General features: G+C 41.7%; 1 protein-coding gene and 1 pseudogene across 6 annotated transcripts in view; one reads left to right on the top strand and one right to left on the bottom strand.

Annotated features, from left to right (window-relative positions):
• EDC3 (enhancer of mRNA decapping 3) overlaps window positions 1–17,865 on the top strand; it is a 65,608-nt gene that overhangs the window by 34,689 nt on the left and 13,054 nt on the right. For all 6 annotated transcript variants that reach the window (XM_058294498.1, XM_058294503.1, XM_058294499.2 and 3 more), the window contains one exon: window positions 76–411. In XM_058294498.1, the coding sequence (XP_058150481.1) occupies window positions 76–411 (336 nt within the window). The remainder of the gene's footprint in view (window positions 1–75; window positions 412–17,865) is intronic.
• On the bottom strand, window positions 15,014–17,260 carry LOC139438723 (heterogeneous nuclear ribonucleoproteins C1/C2 pseudogene; annotated as a pseudogene).

The raw sequence follows: 17,865 nt of genomic DNA, 5'->3' as shown, positions 1-17,865 counted from the left end.
AAGGACTAGTATATGTTTTCCACTTCACTGAGCATTCTCTGGGGGCACACTGACTTTAGTTTGTTTCTTTTCCAGGGTCATCTAGTAGCAGGCACCCAAATCAGGCAACTCCAAAGAAAAGTGGTTTAAAGAATGGCCAGATGAAGAATAAAGATGATGAGTGCTTCGGGGATGATATTGAGGAGATACCAGACACAGATTTTGATTTTGAAGGGAACCTGGCCCTTTTTGACAAGGCAGCTGTGTTTGAGGAGATCGACACCTATGAGAGGAGGAGTGGTACCCGTTCTCGAGGCATCCCAAATGAAAGGCCTACTCGGTACCGTCATGATGAGAACATTCTGGAGTCAGAGCCCATTGTCTACCGAAGGATCACAGTGCCCCACAGTGTGAGCAAGGAGTTCTGCACAGGTGAGTTGCCCCAGGTCACATATCCCACTGGCTACTTATTCTTTTCAACTGTGCTTGATACTAAAAGACCCAAATTGTAAGTCAGAGTTATTCTACTAGGAATTAATTTAAATGGCTTGATGTGGTAGTTGGCCTATTATTATTGTCTCTTGGGAATTGCAGCCAGTACAGCAGCCTAGCACTGTGGAGGGACTAATTTCTCTGCATGTCTATTTATATCTTGCATCTGGCAGGATCTGGTCTGCTGTTTGTTATAATGATTAACAGTTAAATGCATAGGGCCCATTATCTAGATTCAAATATTACAGATCTGTTTCACTTTGGTTTTTTTGTTATTGCCTGTATATTTTGCCAGAATTTCTACTAGTTGTTTTCTAATTGTTTGCTATTGCAAAAAAAGGTTGAAAATGGATGATTGAAACCATTGATTAAAATTAGGATTTCATTTATTTGCTACACTGTCCTGGTTGCCTGCTAGCTCCAGTCATTGAGAGTTGGTTTTCTATCACTCTTATGTAACAAAGTAGTGGTTTGGTAGTTATGTAGGTCACTGTATATGATAGTCTACTTCTTTTATCTCAATGATTTTTTCAGTTTCTTTTTTTAGCAATAGAAACTTTCTTCAAATAAAATTGTAAGTACAGAAGCCCCTGGTGCATGGAGTAGATAAAAGTAACTCTTGGAGAGGTGGTCTTCCTCATTCCCACACCCCTTTCTCCCAAAACCACTTTATTAACTGGGCTTCATGGAATACATTTGAAAACCATTGTCATTGCAGTCTCCGGAGCTAAAAGGATAATCATAATCATTTTTAGTAAGTACAGAAGTAACTGGGTACAATATTTTAATTTTGGTTTGAGGTTTGGATTATAGGGAATATAAATTTTGGATGTCAGTAGTAGTAATAGGGAAAAAATATGGAGACTACCACATAATTGCATTTAGAGGAAAGTCAGAGACATGGCTTTTCTGTAGACATCAGTGGAGCTCTGTTATATTTGGTTTTGCTGTGTATATAGCTTATGTGTGTTTTCCTTTCAAAAAGAATAGACTGTCTGGCTAAGAAACGACTCATTTGTTACAGTTTTTCATCAGCAGACTGGCAGGCTTACACTTCTACTAAGGTAATTTCTTTAAGCAGCATTGATGGTACTTGCTGAACTCCTTTGAGTCTTACCACCTGTGTAAAGACAAACAGCCTAGCTCAGAATCAGGCTTAGTTTAAATTGCTGGGTTTTAAACTTTTAAAAGGCAGCTATCATCCAGCAGGTCTGGTACTATCTCCAGATGCCTCCTACGAGCCACCTCCTACTGTTCCCTTTTTTACTGCCCTAAACTACAAGATAAGCAGCCCCTACTGGCAACTCTATATCTGTAGTTCAGGTGGTACCACCGAGGTTGTTGAATAATGCAGTGTATGATTTCCTGAAATGATTTACACTACAGGAATTCCTGAGCTTGGGATGATTATAGCCTGCCTTCGACTGAAGTGACTAAGAGAATAACATTGAGAGTCAATGGAGAGAGCTAAGAGTCTGCAAAAACATTTGCTGAAGTGGATGGAGAGATGGAAATTTTCCCCTTCTACATGCTCCACTTCCCCAACTCATTCTTCACATCTCTTAATGACAAAAGTGATAAGTTCTCTCCTCTCATATGAAACTATTTCCCCAGAATTGTCATCAACAAACACACTACAGTACACATGTGCTGATCCTTGGCCAAGAAATAAGCAATGGTGGCTTGTTGGTGAATTGGGACCATGCACTGTGCATGATAGTGGAGGACGCAGGAGGCCCAGTAGCCTCATACTATCTGGCTTTCTCTTTGTTCTTAACATTGATAAGGAGTAGAAATGAAGCCCTTTTTGCCATTCAGGGTCTCTGCTGGAAAGAGAGCAAATAAGCATTTATCTTGCTGATAACTTTGCCTGTAGGTGATTTTAAAATCTCTGTTCTATCACCAAGGCAGAAGCCTTGAAGCAGGTTTTTACTGAGTGGTATTCAGATAGCTCATTGCTGGGGACCCTTTCCAACCCGACCTACTAACCAAATGTTAGGATCATAATATGGCAAGCTATCAGGAGGAATACTTGGAGAAAACACATAGGATCTAAAGTGTTAGTTAGGCCACTTCCTCACCTCATGCAATTTTCTCATTTTACAGACAAGGATATTGAGGCCCAGAGAAATAAAGGCTTTCATAAATATTGCCCTACCTTTCCTTTTCTGAAGGCAAATAAAGAGGACAAGGAATAGAGGGGAAAGGGCGGGGGGCAGTTTAATGGCAAAGTAGGCTTTTCTCTTTAGTATTCCCTTAGAAATGGACCAACTTAGAATTTTTTTAAAAGATTTATTTATTTATTTCTCTCCCCTTCTGCCCCTCCCCCACACCCCAGTTGTTTCTTCTCTGTGTCTATTGGCTGCGTTGTCGTCTTTGTCCGCTTCTATTGTCAGCGGCACGGGAATCTGTGTCTCTTTTTCGTTGCGTCCTCTTGCTGTGTCAGCTCTCTGTGTGTGCAGCACCACTCCTAGGCAGGCTGCACTTTCTTCCACACTGGCAGCTCTCCTTACAGGGTGCACTCCCTGCGTGTGGGGCTCCCCTACGCAGGGGACACCCCTGCGTGGCACGGCACTCCTTGCGTGCATCAGCACTGCGCGTGGGCCAGCTCCACACAGGACCAACTTAGAATTTTCTTCTCTACTTGTTAGTTTTTTTATTATTATTATTAATATTGACATAATGAAGGTGCTCTAATGATTGATGAATGCACAACTATGTAATTGTACCAAATACTATTGCTTGTATACTTTGGATGAATTGTATGCTTTATTAATATGTACCAATAAAATTAATTTGTTTAAAAAAAAAATGGAACAACTTAAACCAATAGTTTGGGGTTGTTGCCTAGGTAGCTCCCCAGTCTACCCTTATGGTATTCATATACTAGACTCCCAAACATGTTGTTTTCCACTAGACCCCAGAGTAGCAAATGAACAACAGTTTACAGTTTATTTGGCTATGGCCTGGATTTTAGGATTCTAACTGTGGCAGCTTGCTGCTGGTGCCCTACATAATGACTGCATGCAAAATGGCATCAACAGTACATATAAGCCATAATTCTCTGTTGTATCCTATTTTATCTCCCTCCTCTTGGTGTAATACTCTTTGCCACCTGTGGATTGGGAAAACATTTTCAGGAAGCAACTAAGTCTAGCCCTTTGTTTAACCCAAGTCTTTTCTCTCTAGAAAGCCCTTTGGAGTCCTTTGGCATTGCTTCTGTCTCCAGCAGTCATGGATTGTCAGACGTTCCTCCAGCTTGGGCCTGGCTTATTGAATAGTGGTATTGATGCATCAGGGTCTGTCTGGGTCCCAACTTGTAATATGAAAACTCTTTGAAGACAGATTGTGCATGTGTGTGCGTGCACATGTGTGTTAGGTTTAGTTGTAAAATGCTGGATATGTTTAGTGGTGAGAACACTTCCTATGAGAGTGATATGACTTCAGAGAAGAATCTTTGCTCAATATTCATAATAATTATAAGAAATATTTAAGACAGTTTGGGTCAGTGAAAACACTGTTTATTATATGTAAATCATTCTATGATACTCCTTGCTTTCAAGTCATTAAAATGTGATAGGAAAAGGAAAGATGCAGTATGTGCCCAGAGTCCAGTGGGGATGTAGACATTAAGGGTACTAAGTGTTGAGAGGCAGGAGAGATCCAGAAGGTTGGGATGATCAGGCAAGGCTTCACTAAGGGAGCAGAACAGAAGCTTTGAAGCGTGGGCAGGATTTTACTAGGCAGAGAGGAAGAGGAGGATATTTATAGGTAGGCTGGGCAGGTGCTGAGTAAAGGGAGATTGGTCACTGGCCAGTTTGGCCAGAGCAGAGTTTATGTAGGGGAGTAGAAGTAATTAAAAATAGCTTTGGATCAGATCACAGCCATTCTTTAAGGGTCCAGCATGAAACTTGAGGGCTATCTTTGGCCTTTCCTTCTTAGAAAAATTCAAGACTGGAAAGGACCCCAGAGGCCATTTTTTCTAGTTTAATAGTAGGCACTGTGATTCCTTCTCTAGCAGCCCGATAGTGAATTTTCCTTTATCCCCAATATTCATTCTGGCTCCAGATTCTATTGCCAATTCTTCCTTCAAAATCACCCTTGAAATTGTCCTGACCTTTTAGTTTCTTATGTTACCCTGTATTTCTCCCCATATCCGTTGAAATCATTTCTGCTTGGTCTTTCTGCCCTCAGTTTCCACCCCTATCAGTTTCATCCTGCATAAAATAACTTGGCTTCTAAAGCCCTCTGAAGTCTGGCCCTGTCTAAGCTGACTTTCTTCTAACACCAGCCTCTGAGCTCCAGTCAGGGAGGTTTTCATCTGCATGTCACACCCATTCTAGCCAACTATGTTCATGTTTCCTCCCCAAACCACCTGTAGTGCTGCTCTCCCTCTTCTGTTCACTGAGACATAATTCTGCCTGTCTTTCAGATTCACAGTCTGACACCTACTTCAGCAGCTCCTAGTTTGAAATCTGTACTTCACTTACACTCAGAAGAACACAGGAACTGTTGTATATTCTTTGATATTTTACACATACATATTTTTTGTTTCAAGCTAGATTGTAAGATTGAGAACAGAGTCTGTTTTCATATGCTTTATTTTCTCCATCTCCTCCTACCCCCTCTTGATACAGTTATTCTGCAAACATTTGTTCATCTTACCTGGAAGCATTTAACTCTTTCTCTTTTTTTCTCCCCAACTTTTTATTTTGAAAGAAATTTCAACCTTTAAGAAAATTGGCAGAATAGTTAAATAGTATTGACCACACACCCTTCATTTAGACTCACCAATTGTGAACGTTTTGCCATATTGGCTTTATGTAAATGCATATCCATATATTTCTGAACCACTTGAGATTTTTTTAAAAAATTAGGCCAGTAAAAAGAATTTATTGGGAAGTGGAAAGAACAGAGCTTGCTGAGAAATGGGAGAGAAAGAAATACACACCAAGATTTGGTGTAGGCTCCTCCAGGCAGAGAGAGCTCATTTGAGATTTTTTTTTTTTTAAGAACTATTTATTCCCTCCCCCCCATTGTCTTCTCTCTGTGTCCATTTGCTATATATTCTTTTTTTTTTTTAAGATTTATTTATTTATTTATTTCTCTACCCTTCCCCCCCCACCCCAGTTGTCTGTTCTCTGTGTCTATTTGCTGTGTCTTCTTTATCCGCTTCTGTTGTCAGTGGCATGGGAATCTGTGTTTCTTTTTGCTGCATCATCATGTTTGTCAGCTCTCCGTGTGAGCAGTGCCATTCCTGGGCAGACTGCACTTTCTTTGGCGCTGGGCGGCTCTCCTTACGGGGCGTACTCCTTGTGCGTGGGGCTCCCCTACGCCGGGACACCCCTGCGTGGCACGGCACTCCTTGCGTACATCAGCACTGCGCATGGGCCAGCTCCACACGGGTCAGGGAGGCCCGGGGTTTGAACCGCGGACCTCCCATGTGGCAGACGGACGCCCTAATCGCTGGGCCAAGTCTGCTTCCCTATGTGTTCTTCTGTGTCTGCTTGTATTCTCATTAGGCAACTCTGGGAACCAATCCTGGGACCTTCTGGAGTAGGAGAGAGGTGATTACTCTCTTGCACCACCTTAACTCTCTGTTCTGCTACACCAGCTGTCTGCGTAGGCTGGCACTCCTGTGCAGTGCAGCTTTCCCACACAGAGTGGCATTCCCAAGCAGGACAACACTCCTGCGTGGGGCAGCATTCCCGCATGGCCAGCACTCCGCGTGGGCCAACTTGCCCTCACCAGGAGGCCTCGGCATCAAACCCTGGAAGTCCTATGTGGTAGACGGGAGCCCAACTGATTGAGCCATATCCATTTCCCCCATTTGAGATTTAGTTGCAGTTATCATTACATTACACTCATAAATACTTCTACATATATTCTACACAACCACAGTACAAGATTGCTCTCAGGAAATTTAACATTAATACAATGGTATTATATAATACAGGATCTGTATGTAAAATTTTCCACTTGTCCTATTACTGTCCTTTATAGCCATATATTTAAATCAAGCATTGCACATTACATTTAGTTGTCTTATTTCTTTACTTTTCTTTAACTTAGAACAATTCCCACACTTTTGTTGTCCTTTCACGATATTGACATTTCTGAAGAGTCTAGGGCTGTTGATTTGCAGACTGTCCCTCAGTTTTGATTTACTTATTATTTCCTTATGATTTGATTCACGTTAAACATTTTTCCAGGATTCTGGTGGGGCTGTGTCTTCTCAAGGCATCACACCAGGGAGTATATGATGTCACTTTGTCCTGTCACTGGTGCTGATAAGTTTATTTGGTTAATTTGTAGTCCACCAGATTTCTCCATTGTAAAGGTATTTTCCCCCCTTTGTAACCAGTAAGTATCTTCTTGCAAAGTCTTTTTTTTTTTTTTTAATATTATTGATGTATATCATTCATAGGTGAACATACATAAACAATAATTGTATAATAAAATTTGTGTACTTACATCATACAGGGCTTCCATACATCAGCCTACCACCAGTACCTTGCATCGTTGTGAAACATTTGTTACAAATTATGAAAAAACATCGTTGAAGTATTATTACTAACTATAGTCCATATCTTATATTTGATGTATTTTATCTCCAACCCACCCTATTATTAACACCCTGTATTAGTATTATGTATTTGTTCATGAAGCATACAATTTATCTGAAGTGTAAAATCAGTGACATTTGGTAAAATCAGAGTTGTGCATTCATCACTTCAGTCAATAGTAGAGCATTTTCTTTACTCCAAAAAAAAGAAGGGAAAAAAAAATCCATCATACCTATATGTTAGCATTATTAATTACACATCCTAGGATGTACTTTCATCTTTTCTATTCATTTCCAAACATTTCCAAACAACTTTTTACCACTTCTGCACAGGTTAAACCTCACCTTTCCTTCTTTAACAACATTCTATTTTTTGGTGACTTATATTCTAGCTATTAACTCCACGAGTTTGCGCAGTGTATTTAGTTCATGATAATGAAATCATACAGTATTTGTCTTTTTGTGCCTGGCATGCTTCACTCAACATAATGTCCTCCAGGTTCATCCATGTTGTCATATACTTCACGACGTCATTTCTTCTTACAGCTGAATAATATTCTGTTGTATATACCACAGTTGGTTTATCCACTTGTCAGTTGGTGGACACTTTGTTGTCTCCATCTTTTGGCAATTATGAATAGTGTCACTCTGAACATTGCTTTTTGCAGATGTCCGTTTGTGGTCTTGCTCTCAGTTCTTCTGGGTATATACCTAGTAGTGGTATTATTAGGTCACTTGGTAGGTCTATATCTAACTTCCTTAGAAACCACCAAGCAGAATTCCACAGTGGTTATACCATTGTACATTCCTACCAGCAGTGCGTAAGTATTCTTATCTCTCTGCATCCTCTCCAGCACTTATAGTTTTCTGTTTCTTTAATAGTGGCCATTCTAGTAGTTGTGAAATTATATCTCACTGTAGCTTTGATTTGCATTTTCCTAATAGCCAGTGATGTTGAACATTTTTTCATGTGTTTTTTTATGTCATTTATTATTTCTTTTTAGAAAAATGTCTATTCAGGTCTTTTGCCCACTTTTTAATCAGGTCATTTGTCTTTTTATTTTTGAGTTGTAGGGTCTCTTTATATATCATGTTTATAAGAGCCTTGTTGGGGAAGCAGATGTGGCTCAAGTGATAGAGCTTCTGCCTACCATGTGGGAGGATGTGGGTTTGATCCCTGGGACCTCCTGGTGAAAAAGAAGGGAAAGCGTGCCCGCACGAGTGCCTGCGTGATGAGCCAGTGCCCATGTGAGTGCCTGCGTGGTGAGCCAGTGCCCTTCGCAAGTGAGTCACGCAGCAAGATGATGACGCATCAAAAGAGAGACAAGGGGAGAGTCAAGGTGAAGCCCAGCAGAAAACCAGGATGTGAGGTGGGCAATTGACAAGGAACCTCTTTCCCCATCAGAGGAGAGAAAATGAGAAGAGAAGACAACACAGACCGCAAAAACAGCAGGGTGGGAGGAGGGGAAAGGGGAGGAATCAGTCAGTCAATCAATCAGTCAATCAATCCTTTTTTTTTTTTTTTAAAGAAAAGAGCCTTGTTGGAGGTGTGATTTCCAAATATTTTCTCCCATGGAATAATAGGCTGCCTTTTTACCTTCTTCACAAAGTCCTTTAAGGTACAGAAGTGTTTAATTTTGAGGAGGTCCCATTTATCTATTTTTTTGTTGTTGTTGCATGTGCTGTGGGTGTAAGGTTTAAGAACCCCCCACCTGCGACAAGGTCTTGTAGCTATTTCCCTACATTATCTTCTAGGGTTGATGGTCCTTGCTTTTGAGTTTATGTCTTTGATCCATTTTGAGTTGATTCTTGTATAGGGAGTGAGATAAGTGTCCTCTTTCATTCTTTTGCTTATGGATATCTAGTATTCCAAACACCATTTGCTGACGAGACTGTTCTGTCCCAGAAAAGTGGACTTGGCAGGCTATTAAAAATCAGTTGAGGCAGGAAGTGGACTTGGCACAATGGATAGGATGTCTGCCTACCAATGGGAAGTCCATGGTTCAAACCCCGGGCATCCTTGACCTGTGTGGAGTTAGCCCATGTGCAGTGCTGATGTGTGCAAGGAGTGCCGTGCCACTCGGTGTCCCCCGCATAGGGGAGCCCCACACTCAAGGAGTGCACCCTGTAAGGAGAGCTGCCCAGCGTGAAAGTGCAGCCTGCCCAAGAATGGCGCCACACACACAGAGTGCTGACACAACAAGATGACGCAACAAAAAGAAACACAGATTCCCAGTGCCGCTGATAAGTATAGAAGCGGTCACAGAAGAACACACAGTGAATGGACATAGAGAGCAGACAGCTGGGAGGAGGGGTGGGGAAGGGAAGAGAAATAAAATAATAATAATAATAAATTGAGGGAAGTGGATTTGGCTCAGATAGAGCATCCACCTACCATTTAGGAGATCCAGGGTTCAAACCCAAGGCCTCCTGACCCATGTGGTGAGCTGGCCCATGCGTAGTGCTGATGCACTAGCTCATCACACGGGTCTAGAGGCCCTGGGTTTGAACCTTGGACCTCCCGTGTGGTAGGCAGACACTCTGTCCATTGAGTCAGATCCACTTCCCTGGAATTTCTTTCTTGATTTCTTCCTTAGCTTGCTCGTTACTAGTGTATAGAAACACTACTGATTTTGTCTGTTGATCTTGTGTCCTGCCATTTTGCTAAACTCAATTATTAGCTCTAATAGCTCTGTTGTACATATTTCAGGATTTTCTAAATATAGGATCCTATCATAGGATCCTGCGAATAGTGAGAGTTTTCCTTTTTACCAATTTGGATGCCTTTTATTTCTTTTTCTTGCCTAATTGCTCTAGGTGGAACTTGTAGCACAATGTTGAATAACATTGGTGACGCTGGGCGCCCTTTTCTTGTTCCTAGTCTTAGAGGGAAAGCTTTCAACCTCTCCCCATGAAGTACTATGTTGGCTGTGAGACTTTCATATATACCCTTTATTATGTTGAGGAACTTTCCTTCTGTACCTATCTTTTGAAATGTTTTTATCAAGAAAGGATGCTGGATTTTGTCAAATACCTTTTCTGCATCAGTCAAGGTGATCATGTGTTGGTTTTTTTCTTCAATTTGTTAATGTGGTGTATTACGGTAATTGATTTTCTTATTCTGAACCAGCTTTGCATACCAGGAATAAATCCCACTTGGTCATGCTGTGTAATTCTTTCAATATGCTGTTGGATTCTATTTGTAAGTATTTTGTTGAGAATTTTTGTATCTATGTTCATTAAAGAAATTGGTCTGTAATTTTCTTCTAGTATTTTTATCTGGCTTTGGTTTTAGTGTGATGTTGGCTTCATAAACTGTCTTGGGTAATTTTCCCTCCTCTTTAATTTTTTGGAGGACTTTAAACAGGATTGGTGTTAATTCTTCTCAAAAAGCTTGGTAGAATTGATCTGTGAATGTGTCTGGTCCTGGACTTTTCTTTGCTGGGAGATTTTGTTTTAAATAACATTTCTTTTTTTTTTTCAAACTTTAATTGTGCAATATAGAAAACTGAAAAACACAAGAAGCAAAGAACACAAACATCACTTAGAATCACAAGCAGTTTAGTTTGACATAACCTTCTAGGTCCTGTGTGTGTATACACACAACTGAGCATACATTTTTATCTGGGCAAGATTACACAGAATGTATCATGCTTTTTTCGCACATCTTGAATATTTACCAATTCAGAGCCCCAAAGCCATGAGATATTGTGATAACCAAGAATACATGACACCATCTCAGTCAGGAGAAAAAAATGTATCCTTGCCTTTCTTGGGGACAAAAATTTCCTAAGACAAAAGTAACAACAGGCCTCTATAGATATTGGTAGTTACAAATACTGCACTCCCTTAATAATGCTCAATTACAAATGAGATGTAAAGCAATATAGTACAATAAGTATAATGCTTCTAAGAGAATCCATTATCTGATCTATTTTGAATTATTAGCAAGAACGTATGTTTCTATTGAATTAACAATGTTTTCTTATGGTATAGCCAAGATACGCACACACACATCAGATGGAAATATGTGCACATCTGCATACATCCCTCCCCCTGCCCCTCTGAAGCCAATTTAATGAACAAGTGTGCAGGGGTGGTTTAACAATTCCACATCAAAAATGTTTCCTTTCTTTTAACAAAAAGATATTTATAAATTCATTAATTCACTAGCTCTTTTTATCATAAATTGTCACCTCAAGATACCTAAAAAGCTTAGATGTGAAGTAGAGAATGAACCATATCCTCAATCAACACAGGTATTTTACCAAAAAATGCACATGTAGAACTATGGTTATAATCTACAGCTGTCTTCTAGATATAGGGATACTATCAAGGAGCCCTCCTTCTGTTTGCCCTTTGTTAGATTTCTTTTTGTCTTTCCCCCCCCTCCAGGCCCCCCCCCCCATTGTCTGATTTCTGTGTCCATTAGCTGTATGTTCTTCCGTGACCGCCGCTTCTATCCTTATCAGCAGCACCGGGAATCTGTGTTTCTTTTTGTTGTGTCGTCTAGCTGTGTCAGCTCTCCATGTGTACGGCGCCATTCCTGGGCAGGCTGCACTTTGTTTCACGCTGGGAGGCTCTCCTTACCGGGCGCACTCCTTAAGCGTGGGGCTCCCCTATGCGGGGGACATCCGTGCGTGGCTCGGCACTCCTTGCACACATCAGCACTACGCATGGGTCAGCTCCACACGGGTCAAGGAGGCCGAGGGTTTGAACCACGGACCTCCCATGTGGTAGGCGGACGCACTATCCATTGGGCCAAGTCCACTTCCCTGTTGGGAGATTTTTGATGACTGATTTAATCTCTTTAAATGTGCTTGGTTTGTTGAGTTCTTGTATTTCTTGTAGAGTCAATCAATGAGGGTTGTTTGTGCATTTCTAAGATTTTGTCCATTTCATCTAGGTTATCTAGTTTGGTGGCATATAGTTTCTCATAATATTCTCCTATGATCCTTTTTATTTCTGTGGGGTCAATTTTAACTTCCCCCCTTTCATTTCTGTTTTTATTTGCATCTTCTCTCTTTTTCTTTATTAATCTAGTTAAGATCAATTTTAGTCTTCTCAGAGAGCCAGCTTTTGGTTTTGTTTTGTTTTTTTCTCAATTTCATTTATTTCTGCTCTAATCTTTATTATTTGTTTTCTTCTGCTTGCTTTGTGATTGGTTTGCTGTTCTTCTGGTTTCTCCAGTGGTTGTTAGATCTTTGATTTTAGCTCTTTCTTCTTTCTTAATACAAGCATTTAGGGCTATAAATTTCCCTCTCAGCACTGCCTTCATATATCCCAAAAGTTTTGATAAGTTGTGTTCTCATTTTCATTCATCTTAATATATTTATTGATTTCTCTACAATTTCTTCTTTGACTCATTGATTGTTTTAGAAGTGTTGTTTAACTTCCACAAATTTGCAAAATTTCCCATTTTCTGCCTACTGTTACTTCCAGTTTCATTCCATTATGATCTGAGAAGGTGCTTTGTATAATTTCAGTCTCTTTATATTTATTGAGACCTGCCTTGCGACCCAACATGTGGTTATCCTGGAAAAAGATCCATGAGCTCTTGAAAAGAATATGTAACTCACTGATTTGGGATGTAACAATCTGAGTATGTCTGTTAGGTCTAACTTGTTTATCGTATTGTTCAATTTCTCTGTTTCCTTGTTGATCTTCTGTCTAGTTGATCTATCAATTGATGTGAGTAATGGTTGACATAATGAAAACTATTATAGTAGAGATGTCTGTTTCTTCCTTAAGTTTTGCCAGTTTGCCTCATGTATTTTGGGGCACTCTGTTTAGGTGCATAGATATTTATGTCTATTATTTCTTCCTGATGTATTTTCCCTTTTATTAATATATAACGGCCTTCTGTATGTCTTATAACTTTTTTTGCATTTCAAATCTGTTTTTGGGGAAGCGGATGTGGCTCAAGAGATTGGGCTCCCGTCTACATTATGGGAGGTCCAGGGTTGATTCCTGGGTCCTCCTGGTGAAGACAAGCTGACCCGTGCGGCCTGCTAGCCCATGCAGGAGTACTGGCCTGTGCAGCAAGCTGGCTGGAGTGGAGAGCTGGTGCAGCAAGATGTTGCAACAAAAAGACACACAGAGGAGAGACAGTAAGAGGCACAGCAGACCAGAGAGGTGAGGTGGCCCCAGAGATTGAGAGCCTCTCTCCCACTCCAGAAGGCCCCAGGATCAGTTCCTAGTGCCACCTAAAGAGCAGGGAAACAGATGTGGCTCAACCAGTTGGGCTCCCATCTACCATATAGGAGGTCCAGGGTTCAATGGTCAGGGCCTTCTGGTGAGGGCAGGCTAGCCCGCATGGCAAGCTGGCCCATGCAGAGTGTTGGCCCATGCAGGAATGCAGCCCCATGCAGGAGAGCTGGCCTGTGTTGGAATGCTGCTTTGTGTGGGAAAGCCACCCCGTGCAGGAGTGCCGGCCAATGCAGAGAGCTGGCACAGCAAGATGATGCAACAAGAGACACGAAGGAGAGAAAATAAGAAGACATAACAGAACAGGGAGTTGAGGTGGTTCAAGAGAGTATCACCTCTTTCCCACTCTGGAAGGTCCCAGGATTGGTTCCCAGGGCCACCTAATGAAAATGCAAGCAGACAGAAGAACACCCAGTGAATGGACACAGAGAACAGACAACGGGGGGATAGGGTGGGGGGAGAAATAAATAAAATCTTGAAAAAACAAAAAGAGAGAAGACAAGCAGACACAGAATCACAGTGAGTGGACAGAGAGAGCAGACAATGGGGTAGGGGGGAATAAATAAATAAAATCTTAAATAATAATAAAGTTGGCCCAGTGGTTAGAGCGTCCGTCTACCACATGGGAGACCCGCGGTTCAAGCCCCGGGCCTCCTTGACCCGTGTGGAGCTGGCCCATGCGCAGTGCTGATGCGTGCGGGGAGTGCCGTGCCACACAGGGGTGTCCCCCGCGTAGGGGAGCCCCACGCGCAAGGAGTGCACCCATAAGGAGAGCCGCCCAGCGCGAAGGAGGGAGCAGCCTGCCGAGGAATGGCGCCGCCCACACTGCCCGTGCCGCTGACGACAACAGAAGCGGACAAAGAAACACAACGCAGCAAAAAGACACAGAAAACGGACAACCGGGGGAGGGGAGGGGAATTAAATAAATAAAAATAAATCTTAAAAAAAAATAATAATAATATTAAAGTCTGTTTTGGCAACTCACGCTGCAGCATACTGCAGTCCATGTCTAGGACTGTGTACTCTTTTCTTATTTCTTTTTTTTTTTTTTAAGATTTATTTATTTATTTAATTCCCTCCCTCCCCCAGTTGTCTGTTCTCTGTGTCTATTTGCTGTGTCTTGTTGTCTTGTTTCTTTTTCCGCTTCTGTTGTCGTCAGCGGCATGGGAAGTGTGGGCCGCGCCATTCCTGGGCAGGCTGCTCTTTCTTTCGCGCTGGGCGGCTCTCCTTAAGGGTGCACTCCTTGAGCATGGGGCTCCCCTACGCAGGGGACACCCCTGCATGGCAGGGCACTCGTTGCACGCATCAGCACTTCGTGTGGGCCAGCTCCACACGGGTCAGGGAGACCCGGGGTTTGAACCGCAGACCTCCCATGTGGTAGGCGGACGCCCTAACCACTGGGCCAAGTCCGTTTCCCTCTTATTTCTTAATAAACTCTTTATTCCCTTGCCTACCCTAATTTAAAAAATGTTGTTTTGTCCCATATTAGTATCGCTATCCCTGCTCTTTTTTTGGATACTGTTGGCATGGAGTAGCTTTTTCCTGCCTTTCACTTTCAGCCAGTTTGTATCCTTGAGTCTATAGTGAATCACTTGTGGGCAGCTTATGAATGGCTCATGCTTTTTTATCCATTTTGCCTATATATATATATATACACACAAACACACACACACATATATATATATGTTTTTTAGGTACCAGATTTGGGAACTGAACCCAGGACTTAGTATGTGGGAAGTCGGTGTCCACCTTTCAGTTGTTTTTTTCATTTGTTTGCTTGTTTGCTTTGTTTTTAGGAGGCACCAGGGACTGAACCTGGGATCTCCCATGTGGGAAGCAGGAGTTCAAACACTTGAGCCATATCTGCTCCCCAGCCTATATCTTTTAATTGTGGAGTTTTACTCTATTCACATTCAGTGATAGTACTGTAAAAGCATTATTTACTTCCACCATTTTATTCTTTGGTTTTTATATATCATATATTATTTTCGTCTTTTTACTCTTTTGGTTATCCTTTCTGCTATTCTTGTCTTCTGCACTCTCCTCCAAGTTTCTCTCTACTGTCTTTCTTTCTGGCTATAAGGCTCCCTTTAATACTTCCTGCAAAGGCAGATTCTTTTTTTACAAACTTCCTTAATTTCTGTTTATTTGTAAATATTTAAAACTCATTTTCATATTTAAAGGACAGTTTTGCCAGATAAGGAATTCTCAGCTAGCTATTTTTCTCTTATATTATACCACTGTCTTCTTGCCTCCATGGTTTCTATTGAAAAATCCACACTAAGTTTTGCTGGGTGTCCTTTGTATGTAATGGTTTGGTGCTTTCAGAATTTTCTCTTTATCTTTGACATTTGACACTCTAAATAGTATGTGTCTTGGATTAGGTCTATTCAGATTTATTCTGATTGGGGTATGCTGTGCTTCTTGAATATATACATTCTTTCATGAGAGTTAGGAAATTTTCAGCTATTATTTCCTCACATACTCTTTCTGTCCCTTTTCCCTCCTCTTCTCCTTCTTGAACTCCCATGACATGAATGTTGCATTTTGTATTATTCAACTCCCTGAGCCCCTGCTCAATATTTTCCATTCTTTCCTCTGTCCTTCTCTCTTAAATTTCATCTGTTCTGTCTTCTGCATCCCTTACTCTTTCTTCTATCATTTCTGAGTCTGCTGTTTTATGCCTCGAATGTGTTTTTTATCTCCCCTATTGTGTCTTTCATTCCCATAAGCTGTTATTTTTCTGTTCAGGTATTCAAATTCTTTGTGCTCTCTCTGTGTCTTCTTGATGTCCTTTATCTCCTTAGTCATATTGTCTTTCAATTCATTAAATTTCATTTTTGAGATTTGTATGAACCTCACTGATGTCTCAAATCCTGTGTCTCATCTGGTACTTGGATATAATCCTTTGCATGGGCCATTGCCTCCATTTTCTTACTATGGCTTGGGTTTTTTTTGCTGATGTTTAGGCATCTGATTATGATGGTGAGTTTACTCTGATGCTCAATTTCTCTCTTTCATAGGGTTTTAGTGGCAGGAGACTGTGTATAACTGCTGTTCTTTGATTCTTGGTTCAGCCTATTCCAGGTCTTTAGGATTATCCCTGTTAGTTGCTCAGATCTGGGCACTGGACCCAGTAATGAGCTGCAGATCTACTTCCAAGGGCCTTGGATAAGGAGTCTCTAGAGGGTGGGATCTCTTTTTTCTCCTGGTGTCCTAAACCCTAGAACATTTTTCCCAGGCTGTTTCTCCGTGTCCTGTAGCTATTTTTCTGGGAGAGAAGTGAGTCTCTTGTCTGCCTAATCCACTATCTTCTGTTCTTCCATCCTTCTTAAATTTATTTAAAGCATTTTGAGGGTACTATAGCCCAAGCTATGGGACAAGGAGGAGGAACACATGCAGGGTTGCTGTACATCCTATCATCATAATCCCATTGAAAGTCAGAGTTTAAGTCGAAAGAAGTGCTTAGTAGAGGCGACTGAGGGGTATTCTGGTACTGACTTATGCCTCTGCTGCAGGTTGTTTCACATCTGCTTTTATGTGGTTCTCTTTTGGCTTTGCAACCTGATTAATGTCTAAAACCTGGCCAGCAATCATCTTGCCATGATCCTGTCCTGCTACAGCATCCAGGGCATTTCTCTTACTAACATATTGAAGGAAAGCAAAGCCCTTATGAACAGAGCAACCCACAGTTTTGCCATACTTTTAGAACACTGCTTCCACATCAGACTTCTTCACCATAAGAGTGTTGGGATTCTCAGAGAATACGCAGGGGTTCCTAGAATGGGGATCTGTCTTAGTAACATTGCTGGCCATGGTGTTTGGTGATAAGGTCCATTGCTCAGCCGAAACATCTAGCTGAAAAAATCTCACTCTGCACACGGAGTGCTGGCCTGCATGGAGAGTTGGTGCAGCATGATGACACAACAAAAAAAGACACAGAGGAGAGACAATAAGAGATGCAGCAGACCAGGGAGCTGACGTGGCGCAAGCAATTGAGCACCTCTCCCACTCCAGAAGGTCCCAGGATCAGTTCTCAGTGCTGCCTAAAGAGAAGACAAGCGGAACACAGAGCGAATGGACACAGCAGACAGCGAGTGCAAAAAACAAGGGATGGGGGAGAAAATTATTTTTAAAAAGCTTAGGGAAAAAACCTCACTCTGGCAAAAGTACCACTAACATATATATTTCAAGTGATTTGAAATCGGGAGGTGGGAGGGAGAAGAGATTCAAATCTGAATCTCCCTTTCCTGGGTTCCATGTGAAAAAGCCAACTGTTGCTCAAGGTCATCAAGGCAGCTACAACTGCTCAGTCTTTGTCTCTTCACAGAATACCTGCCAAACAATTTTATGACTGCCACAGAATGAAAATAAAAATTCATAGTCCTGGAGAAATCCTCATGGTCATTAATGAGCTATGCTTCTCATTGATAAGACATGAGACATGGAAACGGACTTTGGCCCAGTGGTTAGGGCGTCCGTCTACCATATGGGAGGTCCGCGGTTCAAACCCCGGGCCTCCTTGACCCGTGTGGAGCTGGCCATGCGCAGTGCTGATGCGCGCAAGGAGTGCCGTGCCACGCAAGGGTGTCCCCCGCGTGGGGGAGCCCCCACGCGCAAGG

Source organism: Dasypus novemcinctus, chromosome 3 (assembly GCF_030445035.2).
Source record: "Dasypus novemcinctus isolate mDasNov1 chromosome 3, mDasNov1.1.hap2, whole genome shotgun sequence".
NCBI classification, from domain to species: domain Eukaryota; kingdom Metazoa; phylum Chordata; class Mammalia; order Cingulata; family Dasypodidae; genus Dasypus; species Dasypus novemcinctus.
The sequence above is the reverse complement of the archived record's forward strand: the minus strand, read 5'-3'. Positions and strand labels throughout refer to the sequence as shown.